This window comes from Natrix helvetica (genome assembly GCF_964273705.1).
Source record: "Natrix helvetica genome assembly, chromosome: 2".
In the NCBI taxonomy this organism is placed as follows: Eukaryota; Metazoa; Chordata; class Lepidosauria; order Squamata; family Natricidae; genus Natrix; species Natrix helvetica.
In genome coordinates, this window is record NC_138552.1 from 200,133,723 (window position 1) to 200,146,516 (window position 12,794).

At 39.7% G+C, this 12,794-nt stretch overlaps 1 protein-coding gene and 1 pseudogene across 3 annotated transcripts in view; one reads left to right on the forward strand and one right to left on the reverse strand.

Moving 5' to 3' along the window:
* Positions 1-10,540, forward strand: part of LOC309387429 — a 28,348-nt pseudogene extending 17,808 nt beyond the window's left edge. The window contains exons 10-13 of the transcript XR_014176854.1: positions 525-691; positions 3,920-4,054; positions 4,985-5,112; positions 7,040-10,540. The product of XR_014176854.1 is annotated as an uncharacterized misc_RNA (transcript). The remainder of the gene's footprint in view (positions 1-524; positions 692-3,919; positions 4,055-4,984; positions 5,113-7,039) is intronic.
* Positions 10,541-10,681: 141 nt separating this feature from the next.
* Positions 10,682-12,794, reverse strand: part of MAP7 (microtubule associated protein 7) — a 116,289-nt gene continuing 114,176 nt past the window's right edge. For both annotated transcript variants that reach the window (XM_081945099.1, XM_081945098.1), the window contains exons 17-18: positions 11,866-12,098; positions 10,682-10,835 (exon numbers count right to left, since the gene is read on the reverse strand). In XM_081945099.1, coding sequence (XP_081801225.1) covers positions 10,825-10,835; positions 11,866-12,098 — 244 coding nt within the window. In that variant the 3' untranslated portion in view covers positions 10,682-10,824. The remainder of the gene's footprint in view (positions 10,836-11,865; positions 12,099-12,794) is intronic.

The following is a 12,794-nucleotide window of genomic DNA, read 5'->3' on the forward strand; positions in this document are numbered from 1 at the left end:
AAAAATGGTTTAGTTTTACAGTGAAAAATGACGGAATATCAGAGTACTAAATACATTTTGCAATTTAATAGTTCTTATTTAAACAACATATATAGGAGGAAAGAGAGTTTAAATTAGCAAACAGTGCACCTGCCTGCATGCTTTCTTATGTTAATCTCTCTACCTATTTTTATAAAATGTTGCAGGTTTCCTTAAATCTGCTTTCTGGAGTTCATGAGTACCAAATGCAAGATGGGCTTAAAAGTATTGGAGATCTCTTCTCGTATTTGGAACTAATAATAGAATTTGGAGGCAACTTATGCCACAAATGTTTTCAGAAAGAAAGCAAATCAACCACAATTGGTTACTGCAGACATAAGGATCTCTTGTATGATATTATCTATCCCCCATCCTGCATCCTTCTACCTGACTCTGAAATTAATCCAGTGTTGACTGGGGCAGAAGTAAATTTGATTTTTGAATGAATCTGATATATGCCATAAAACTGCCATGTTTTTTTTTATTCATGATGCTAATTTTTATAGCTTGAAAGAGGTTTGCCAGACTGAAAGAGTACCTTCTCTGTGTGATTTACAGAAAATCCTAGGAAGCCCATGCATCGAAGGCCTTCTTCAGGCTCTCCACAGTGCCCACTTACTAGAAGATTCCCTTTTCTACGTGATAACTTATCTTGCTGAATTGGTGAAGCGTGGTAAGGTTTTTTTTAATTTTGCTGCATAGATGTGTAAGCCTTTTTTTCTGGCATTGAACATTGATATTGATATAAGTTTTGATCTCCTGAATATACCCTGTTTCCCTGAAAATAAGACCTTCCCAGATAACCGGAAAATAAGACCTTCCCTCCGACCGGAAGCAATGTGTGTTGACAGGGGGGCAGAGGTCGTCCCTGAGGCCACTCACTTGTGGGGTGCCACAGGGGTCGGTCCTCTCGCCCCTCCTGTTCAACGCATATGTGAAGCAGCTGGGTGAGATCATCCGTGGTTTTGGGGTTGAGTACCACCTGTACGCTGATGATACTCAGCTGTACATTTCAACCCCAAACCACCCCAACGAGGCTGTCGAAGTGATGTCCCGGTGTTTGGAAGCCGTCGGGGTCTGGATGGGGGACAACAGACTCAAACTCAACCCCTCCAAGACAGAGTGGCTGTGGGTACCGGCACCTCGGTTCAGCCAGCTGACTCCATCGCTGGCCATAGGGGGCGAACAACTGTCCCCTGTGGAGCGGGCGCGCAATTTGGGCGTCCTCCTTGATGCCCGGCTGTCAATGGAGGACCATGTGGCAGCCGTGGCAAGGGGGGTGTTCCACCAGGTTCGCCTGGTGCGCCAATTGCGCCCCCTACTGGACCGGAGTGCCCTGCGCACGGTCACTCATGCGCTGGTGACGTCTCGCCTGGACTACTGCAATGCTCTCTACATGGGGCTTCCCTTGGGACGCATCCGGAGACTGCAGCTAGTTCAGAACGCAGCCGCGCGGATTATTATGGGGAGTACACGTTACTCCCACGTAACACCTCTCCTGCGCGAGCTGCACTGGCTACCTGTGGCCTTTCGGGTGCGTTTCAAGGTATTGATCACCATCTTTAAAGCGCTCCATGGCACAGGACCTAGTTATCTGCAGGATCGCATCCTACCACACTCGTCCCTGTGACCTATCCGCTCACACAGGGAGGGGCTCCTCCTGGTGCCGTCCGCTAGGCAATGCCAGCGGGCGACACCTAGGAGTAGGTCCTTCTCTGTGATGGGCCCAACCCTCTGGAACGACCTCCCCCCTGACATTCGAACTACCACCGACCTCCGTTCCTTCCGTCAAAAGTTAAAGACTCACCTATTTCAATCAGCTGGCCTGGCACTTTCTTAGTTTTACCTCCCGGGGATTTATTTTAATTGGGTTTGGGGTTTTAATTGGGATGTTTTTAGGTATTTATTTCTTGTACAGTCTATCTCCCCCTCTAAATGTATTTTAAATGTATTTTATTGTTATGACTGTATTTTATTTGCATTGACTGTACACCGCCCCGAGTCCCTTTTTGGGAGAGGGGGCGGTCTAAAAATCTAAGAAATAATAATAAAATAATAATAATAATAATAAACCCAATCTGGCTTTTTGAGCGCATGTGCTAAAATAAGCCCTCCCCCAAAAATAGGCCCTCCATAAAATATTGCAACACAGCAGCAGCCATGAGGTGACCACACTTGCCACCTTCTGCACCTCAAAAATAATAAGACCTCCCCGAAAATAAGGCCAAGTGTTTATTTTAGGGGTCAAAAGAAAATAAGATCCCATCTTATTTTCAGGGAAACACAGGAATACAGATGACAATGGTTTTATTGGAAACCTATGAGAAGCCAAATACTTGGGGTAGAAATATAAATAAGATGTAAGATAAGGCAACCTTTGTTGAATTAAATAAAATGGAAACATATTTAAATAGGGGAGCTATCTTGGTATAGTGATTAAGGCACCAGGCTAAAAACTGGCAGGCTGTGAGATCTACTCCCCACCTCGGGCACAAAGCCAACTGGATGACCTTGGCACACACAGTCAGCACCAGGAAGGAGGCAACATTGCTGTGTCACAGGATCATGTAACCCCCTTTTGTGACCTTCTGACAGAGTCAATGGAGAAGCCAGATTCACTTAACAACCGGGTTACTAACTTATCAATTGCAGTGATTCACTTAACAACTGAGGCAAGAAAGGTCATAAAATGGGGTAAAACTCACTTAACAAATATCTGACTTAAAAGAAATTTTGGGCTGAATTGTGGTTGTAAGTCAATGACTACAGAGGTGAGTTGCGCCAAACCAGTAGTGGCAGCGGCGGGAAGCTCCGCCCACCTGCCCAGACACTTCTGAGCATATGCAGAAGCGTTGTGAGCAGAAGTGAACCGGTAGTAAATTCTGGCACTCCTCATTGCTGTCCTGCAAGATCGCTGGTTGTGAAGTGATTCCAGGTCGCTCACAAGAAGGTGTAATCGCAGAGCAACTTGCAACTTTCCCTGCTGACTTCCCTATTGACTTTGCTTATGAGAAGCTAGTAGGAAAGGTTGCAAATGGTGCCCATGTGACCATCATAAGTGGAAGCCAAGTGTCCAGATTGTGATCACATAACCACAAAGGTGTTGGGATGGCTGGAACTTTGAGGACCAGTCACAAATACCACTTGTTCAACACTGTCATAACATCAAAAAGTCATGAAGGAATGGTCATTATACAAGAGCTATCTGTAAGATCCAGCCATTGCTCAAATCAGTATTATCTAAAGTCAAGTTAGCATCCTTGGAGATGAGCTATTCCACCATGGGCAAATTCCATCAAGTAATTCCTCTGTCAAATCATAGGACATATTCTACCAAATTTTGAATTAGTCAGATGCCACGTTAACTATTGGGGTTGGTTCCACATTTTGAGAGAGAGATTATCGAAATTGGAACTGGAAGGGCAATAAAGTAAGTTTTAGGAGACAACTGGGTGTGGCCCCTTTTGTGAAGAGATGCCTGAGAGAAGTGTGATAGCCCTTCTCAAGTACATGAATAGATGCTGCAGAGGAGTTCAAGGCCTATTGTTTATCACTCCAGAGTGTGAGACATGGAACAATGTTCCTAAGTTTCTGTTCCTAAGTACAGTTTCCATTTAAATGTTAGGAAAAGCTTCCTCTTGATAAGACCAATTGAACAATGATACCAGTTACTGAGGAAGATGGTGAGCACCTTTGCTGAATGTCTGTAAGAAAAGGCTATGCTTCCTTCTGTTCAGGTTGTTTTAATTTCTCCACCGATTGTGATTTGGGAGGCCTACCAAGTATTTGACTCTGTGGTTCAATATATTTATTTCAAATGTTCTACAGTCTTTTCTCTGTTCCGTTGGGGTCTGTTTATTTGTCTCTTAATTTCTAATTAAATCTTACTTTCTACTATTAGAAGGAGCCACAGCGTATATTGTAGCATTGATGGATGAGCCATTGATAAATCATTTGATGAAATTAGCTAACCAGGTGGAACAAACCGAGCTTTCATTCCAAGCTGCCTTTATGATCAAACACTTCAGAAGACTTGGTATGTATCAACAGAGAGTCTGATATTTATATTTTCAGCCTAATGAAAATATAAGTGCAAATTCAAGTGATGAAAGGTGTTGGGTTAAAAAAAAAGAGGACAATAGCTTGAACCTTGAGGTGCAAATCCTTTTATTGATATCATTCTCAGAGCATAATGGGATTCTTAAAGACTTATTAAATGAATGAATTACAGCTAGATGATCAGCTATTTTCCTATGATATACTAATAATGTAATCTAATTGACATCAGGTAGGTATTTTGCGCCTGACCACACTTGGCATCCTTGCCTGGAGCCCTTATTCTTCTAATTTAAACATGAAAATTTGTTTTGAGAGAGTGAAGCAAATGGTTCTAATACAGCAATTAAACATTTTGCGCCATCATAATAGAATCTTCCATAAGGAAACAAATCCTGTTAAATATGCTATCACTGCTCAAATATTATTAGATTTACTGCTGCAAACCGAAGTGATATTTAATTTGAAAAATATTTGCAGCATGAAGCTTCTTTAAACCCCCTCTCCTAAAATAATGCATTTATTATTACACCTACACAAGCAGTAATTGTGTCTAGAAGACAGTTACTACACAATTATGCAGTATTATTATCGCTGTGCTTTAATTTCAAAGTAGATGATGCTCTTTAGGAGATTTAGCACTTGTATTTTTATTTCACAAAATAAAACTTAAAATGAATTAGGGCTGAAGCTCGGAGCTCTGCTTGCTGTAATGCATGGCTTCATAGTAAACTACATTCATAAATTTGCAATATTAAAATATGCTTAGCTTAACAAATTAGTAACCGGAAAAACAAGCAGTAGCAGCCATCACAAGCAGAAGGATGTCGTTGTTTTGATTTTATAGTGCAGTGGTAACTAATGGATTCTGTTCCGTATTTTTTTTCTGTTCTCCATATCCATTGCATAGAGGAGATAGTCTCTCTATTATAAAAACTCACCTGAACCAGGTTCAGCAATATCTAATGAAATATCTTCTTCACCTGGAGAATCGTTTTCAGCATTTGGGCATAACCACTCTCTGTGCATTACAGAAAGGTATGGACTGCTATGATTTAAAAAACCCCAATAAGTCTGTCAAATTAAATAAACAAATAAACAAAATAATGGTCCAAATTACGGTATTTTTCGGAGTATAAGGCGCACCTTTTTTCTTCAAAAAAGAGGCTGAAAATCTGGGTGCGTCTTATACACCGAATACAGCATCTGGAAGCCCTGTCCCTTCACCAAAATGGCTGTGCATACCCTTATGGAGGCTTTCAGAGAGCTCCTGGGGGCTGGGGAGGGCAGAAATGAGCAAAAAATGGGCTGTTTTTTGCCCCCCCAGCCCCTACCAGCACTCTATAAGCCTCAAGGCTATGCATGCAATTTTTTTGACAAAAAATGGGCCCATTTTTGTGAAAAAAGGCCGTTTTTTGCTCGTTTATGCCCCCCCCACTCCCCAGGAGCACTCTGCAAGCCCCCCCAAGGCTATTCATGCCTTTGGGGGGGAAAATGGGCCTGTTTTCATGAAAAATGGGCCATTTTGGGGAGGTTTGCAGAGTGCAAAAACTTTTTTTTTCCTTTTGGAAAGCTCTTTAATTGATTGATGAGAATTACATTGATCAATTGCTGTGCCAGCAGAAACACCTACCTATCTACTGTATTTCTTTCTATCTCTATTTCTCTCTCTCTATCCTTCTACCTACCTACCTACACACTCACTCTCTCCCTACCTACCTACTGTATTTCTCTCTCTATTTCTCTCTCTCTCTATCCCTTTACCTCCCTACCTACTCTCTCTCTCCCTACCTATCTACTGTATTTCTCTCTATCTCTTTCTATTTCTCTCTTTCTATTTCTCTCTTTCTATCCCTCTACCTACCTACCTACCTACCTACCTACCTACCTACCTACCTACCCTGTATTTCTCTCTCTCTCTCTCTCCCTTTATCTACCTACCTACCTAACTACTCTCTCTCTCTCCCTACCTACTGTATTTCTCTCTCTTTCTCTCCCTGTTTATCCCTCTATCTACCTACCTACTTTTTTAAAAAAATTGCCTCTTCAAAATCTTGGTGCGTCTTATACGCCGCTGTGTCTTATACTCCGAAAAATACGGTAAATCCCAGGTGTTTTATGTGGTGTCTAACATAATAACTAGGCTCACTAGATTTTACTAGGATTTGAGTTCTGCTTCTACCATAGAAATGTACAGTAAATAAACTCCAGCTTTATAAATTTCTGATTAATCTTTTCACTGATATTTTCATCAGACTTGTATAGAAGTTCATTCTCATTGTCACATATTTTATACTTCTAAAAATTATTTTTAGGAAAGGAGCATCAATAATTTCATGATTCTAGTTTCCTGAATTTTCCCCAACTATTTTTATTGGCAACAGTAAAGAACTCAAAGTGTACCCTTATAGGATATTGGTTGGGGAAGACTCAAGAGAGTGAAACCAAGCCAAATAGTTTCACCAAAAGTGCAATCTATAAGAGCTCCAGCTAGAAGGTGAATGTCGGAGAGTTATTTCTGACAGAAGGTCCAAAGGGAAGCTTGGATCATTATATGAGGAATAGAACCCCTATGATTGAACAGCTGAAAGTAGAAGGCTGAGGGATGGATCATGAGACACATGATAATGCCTGAATGTTTGTCATATTTCTGACCGAGACAGATAGAAACAGGTTATCTTGAGACTTGTTGAACGATGCATGATGTATAAGAAACGGGAATATGCATGAATTTCTTAACAGGATCTTGAAAAATTGTAACATCAAAGCAGGTTTTAAACATAAATAATTTAAAGTTAGCCTATATTTCATGGTGTTACTAGAATTTTATAGATAGAGTGTAAATCCTTAGACAATACCATCAATCCAATGTGAAATACATTTATAGACAAGTGCAAAAGGTTGTACCTTCCCACATGAAAAGTTCTGCAGTTTAATATCTGAATACCTTTTGTCTTATATGAAGATCCAGACTTTTTGGCAGCATTCAGTAACAGTGAACTGAAGAAGCACCTTGATGAAATCTGTCAACAAACTGAAATGATGCAAGAGCTTCTCAGTGTTGCTATTGGACATATGGAGGCATGAGAGACACTTCCAGCCTGTATATCATTAGTCAGAATAGAGATCATTAGCCTCTGAATAGGCACCTGAGCTAAGATATTGGAATCTCAGGTTTAATAAAACATCCTTTGGTAAATCCACAACAGCTACATACATAAATTATGATGTCTATTATTTGGGTAGAAATGAAAGGGACATTTCCTCCCTCACAAACCATTGAAAATGATTAGGTTTGTGATTATATAAAAAATATGCCACTGTTGTCTTATCTAAGATGACTGATTCACATATAACTCTTCATTATTTTAATGCATTCATGGACCAGTCTTATAGCAATAGCACTTATATTCTGCTTCACAGTGTTTTACAGCCATCTTTAAGTGGTTTACAGAGTCAGCATATTGCTCCCAACAACCTGGATCCTCATTTTACCCACCTTGGAAGGATGAAAGGCTGAGTCAACCTTGAGCCTGGTGAGACCTGAACTGCCAAACTGCTGGCAGCCGGTGACCTGTTCTGACCTAGGCTTCCTGATACAGTAAAAAGCACACGATTAGGTCCAAAAGACCTCTTTTTATTTCAAAGGCTGTGAATTATATTCATTCACAGCCTGCAATGAGTCCCAAATAGTTGTAAAGAGTTCTACAGTAGGCTGTCAAAGTCCTATGGGATAAGGCTGATAAGCACCCACCTTTATCTTCTTTGAAAACGCTGCCAAAGACTTAATTGGCAATTAGCTTGGCAAAGCCACACGGAGCAGAGTCAAAACAGAGCTTCAGAAGGCAAACGACCAGCATGAACCAAGTTGCTTCCTGCAAAGGCTCATGTGCCTTTGCTCCTCCTTTATGTCCTATGGGAGGGACCAATCACCTCCAAGCCTTACTCCCGAGTCATCACTTCTGTCTTAACTGTTCTTGCCTTTTGGCAGCTCTACATGCACACTGGGAACAGGGGGAGCCTGATCCTCTGCCTCGCTGCTGTCCAGCTCTGGAGGCAGCACATAACTCCCAGATGGCCTTGCCACATCTCTGCCTCCGATGCGGAGCCTTTGTCCGAGACTTCCCCAGACTCCAGGACTGGCCCATGTTCCTCTCCAATCTCCTCACTGTCCGACTCTACTGCCAGCTCCGCAGGCTGCCGACGGACCACAACAGATCAGCCAAAGTAGCCTGCAATACTGCACTCTAACCACTGTGCCACCGCGGCTCTTATAGTTCTACTATACAAATGCAAGACATATGGACCATCTAAACATAGTTCTGTCATACAGATGTTGCAATTTTAACACCATCCTTGCTGATCTGCAGATCTCTGTAGATGCAGATAAACTTGCCCTAGAATACACTGTGGCAATATTCTTATTTTAATAAACTGAAATTGGATTGTTTTAAGAGCTTTGAAATGGGGTGGGTGGGGAGGATCTCCGCTAGCAAATAATTATGTGTAGGTTTCCAAGATAAATTTATAAAGATTTTATTAAAATGGGCATTTCTAGAAAAATGTATGTATGTAAAATGGTTGTGTTGTGACTGCTTTAAGATGCTGTATATTTGTATATAGGCATGACTGAGTAATCATGTCCTTGGCTCATTAATTGATACGACTTCAGGGAAGGGAGCTAGAGCATTCCCATCATATTAGAACATGTGAACAGGCAGAAATAATGGGAGACAGGTGATTCCGTAAATGACAGTTGCTGGAGCCAAAGGTTTCTATGTATGTGTATATTTGTGTTAAAATGCTCTGTAAGTAGAAAGATCTCCTGGATGACATGGGGATATCCACCAAAGAAGACATACTGTACCTAGTTGCAGAAAGAAACCTATTCAGAACCTGTTTCTATACATACTGTATGTGAAGTGCATATCCTCAAGAGCTTTTACTTTAATTCAGCTCTTATATCTGAATTAAATTGATTATTGTATCCTATGGTGGGGAGGAATCTGAATATTTCCCTTACATAGAAGATTACTGCTCTATTTGTGCTGCTACAATCAAATGTCTAGAAGCCATGTCCAAAGTTTGCATCTAATCTAGTTTTGAGTGATTCTGCAGTTGTCTGCAAACATAGTAAAAAAAATGAAAGCATGCACGTCATCTCCAATGACTTCTTGTGCTTTTGTTTTCGAGCCTTTGCATGTTGAAGATTGAGCTGCACACAGTGGCAGCGAAATGCATTTTTCACAAGAAACAAAACCTATTTTCTTCCTGCCAGTTTATAGCTGGAAATGCCCACATGTGTTTTCTCTCTTATTGGATTTTTAAATTGTTAGAAACTTGTTTATAGGAAACAGTGTTATAAGTAAATAATATTTTACAAGAGAAGAATGTCACAGGACACAGAAGACTAATAACCACCTCCTGAGATGGAAATGGTCATCTGAGTCATATGCAGCATTTCTTCTAGGAATGGGCTGTGTTCCTCAAGGATTGGTGAACCTCCCATTAGACTGCAGGAAGACCAACTCTTAGCTCCCTCATTAGACAATGCCCGAACTTCTCAAATAACTAAATATCATCTATTTCATCATTCTGCAATACTATGATATCAGAGAGACCAGGTCTTAGTGCCTTAGAATCAAAGATTGAATATCCCAGGTATCGGGGGCTTCTGAACCCAATACCATTCTTGTTGGGATTCAGCAAAAACTTTTCCTCCCTATTCAACTCTGATGGCTTCCAGACATCTAGACAGGACTTCAGTAACATTTCCTGTTCAGCCTATATGATATGGAGAACTTTATGGATACATTAGCTGCATCTTCATTTTCCCAAGTCTGGAAAACGCTCATTGAATTCAGAGAATGACATTAAGCCAGAAAGCTTTGTTGTATTTGTTGAACCCTCTGCTAACTGGATAAATTAAGAAAAGCCAAACCTGCATTGTTAATTATAGCCACGTTTTTTATTGTTTATTTTGTACTCAACAAAATTAATAAATACATTATCTAAGATACAATAGGCTTTTTTTTTCCATTTCACCTATGAAAAAATAATGCTTTCAATTTTTTTTTCACATTTTAAAACCTGTCATGTTATTTTATTTGAAAAAGAAAATGTGAAGAGCATAGTGATGGCTAAATATACAGAATGTCCATTTAGGAATTACATTTACAAGAACCTGATACAGAAGCCTATATTTTGCCCCCATAATTAATAGTTCTCTGCAATAATATTTAAACCAACAGGTTTAAACAAAACAAAAAACACCCCTAAAGCCCCTCCCTGTAGAGCAGTGAGGTGTTTACTTTTCAAGTATTGAATCAGTAAAATGTAAGATTCTTTGCTGATTTTACAGTGTTTTTGCAACCTTTTTAAACTACCCCTCAAAACAAGACAAAACCAACAGGTTATCCCAATCATCCTGTTATTGTTAACCTAGTTACCTTTTTCCTCAAGAATTGCTGAAAATATCAATTATGCTATATGAAGCAGTTTTTGAAAGACACAATTCTCCCCTAGTAGTGAGTTCTAGTGATAGAAAGGCAATCCAAATCTATTTCCAATATATTCTTCTGCTGGTTTTACTACTTGTTTTCTTTAAAAAAAAAGAAAAGAAAGCATCCAAGAAATCTTTAGAAAATTCAAGAGTGACAAAAAATATAACACTCCTTCATAGCATGGAAGGAATCCCATGGGCTTCAGAAGGCTTTTTCTTTGCCTTTGATAATAATTCATGATGAGATCTCAGACAACTTCTACAAAGGAAAGCAATGAAGAAAACATTAGCAACGGTTCCTGTCCAAAAGTACAAACAGTCCTGTCATGGATGATAATAGGAGATGACTTGGATCTTATTAGTTCCAATGACTGGAATTGCATGTCAAAGGTTCTCATGAGTGGAACAGGAGAAATAATATCTGCCAATTCCCGTTCCCTCTGAACCTCTCCTATATGTTCTGAACACCTGCTGAAAGAATTGAAACAGCAACTAAAACAGTGTGGGAGATGGTGCTAGGCCTGCAGGGAGAAGGAGAAATTGGCAAAAAAAAAAAAACACCTCATCACTCATTCTATCCGTCTGCTGGTGATGCCCCCATTGGATCAGAGTGGCTTCCTTTCATGGGACAATAATTCAGGATCCATGCACCAATTACTAAGTGCAGGAATAGTTCCATCCTATGGTAATCCCACATAAACTGAACAAAGTTCGGTTACATCAGGGGTGTCCAAACTTGGGAACTTTAAGACTTGTGGACCTCAACTCCCAGAATTCCCCAGCCAGCCATGCTGGCTGGGGAATTCTGGGAGTTGAAGTCCACAAGTCTTAAAGTTCCCAGTTTTGGACACCCCTGGGTTACATGAAGTAACCAGAGTTGAAAAATTTCACTGAAATACCTTATAACGAAAGAAACCCTGCACATATTGAAATCACTATTTTTATATATCTGTTACAGAAGCCTTGCTTTTTCCTATTTATTAACAGTCTATTTACCCCTTAATAAACTTGCTTTTCTATCAGAAACAAATTTTATAATTGAAACAATTTCTAAAACAAATAGTTTGAAATTCAGATCTGTGCCCTCTCCTCTGAGCCTAATGCAACTCATAATCAAGTTTCCACCTCTCTCTGTCCTATTCCAGATGCAGGTTGCTCTAAGAACCAGGATTAATATCTTTATTGCAGATTTTATAGCCCTTTATTCTTTGCTCTTAATATACGCAAATGAGGCATTTGCCAGATTCCTTCCAGGGCATGCAAGTTAGGAGGAATTAAAGCAAACCTACCTGCTGTCTGAGGCGTTTGAACATTGTCTACCTGAGGCAATGACCCTCGTGCCCCATTCTCTTCAAAGGCCAAAATGGGAGTCAAAGGAATATCAGAGTTATCTTTCTCTTCAGGACTCATGGCATCCAATCTGGGAGGTTTTATTCCCATGGGTAAACTGATGAGCTCTTCGAAGTTTTCATCCTGCGTAGATACTCCATTTTCATTTGAATGTTTTCGTGGGTTGAGATTACTGAAATACATTGATAGATAACATAAGACACTGATAACAAACCAGAAATATATGACTATTTTAATCCAATGCTTTTAAAATTATATCTGTATGTATTGCAGGCTTAGTTTCCATTACCAGAAACATTTTAGGTCATGATGCAGGCAAATTTAAGAAATGTTTTGGAAACAAAATCTGTATTCAACTTCATCTCGCATTCTAATGATGGTGATACCACTACCCATATGGATGAATGCTAACAGGAGGTGTTCTTAATTAAATTGACATACCAACTAAACCTTGGCAGGTAGTAGATTTTTCTTCACACGTAAAACCTAAGTGAGTTCACATTCATAAATAACATAATAAAATCAAATAATTGGATCTTTATATTGTTGCTCCTGACGATTGTTAGAATTAAATTTAAATTGCATGTTTGTATTATCAAACAAATACAAATGGTATTATTTAGTCAATATACAAATTATATTTGAATTAGCATACGAAATGCCAAGAAAAAATGTACAATTCTGAATGCAAATATTGCAAAAATATTTGTAATAATTGTAAAAAATGCAAAAAATAGAAAACATAGAGAGTAAGTTATACTGTAAGTCTGTGATGGCTAACCTTTTTTGGATCACGTGCCAAAAGTGGGGGGAGCACAGGGGGAGTGCCCACACCCATAATGCTAGGTGCGTGACCCTAGCATGCATG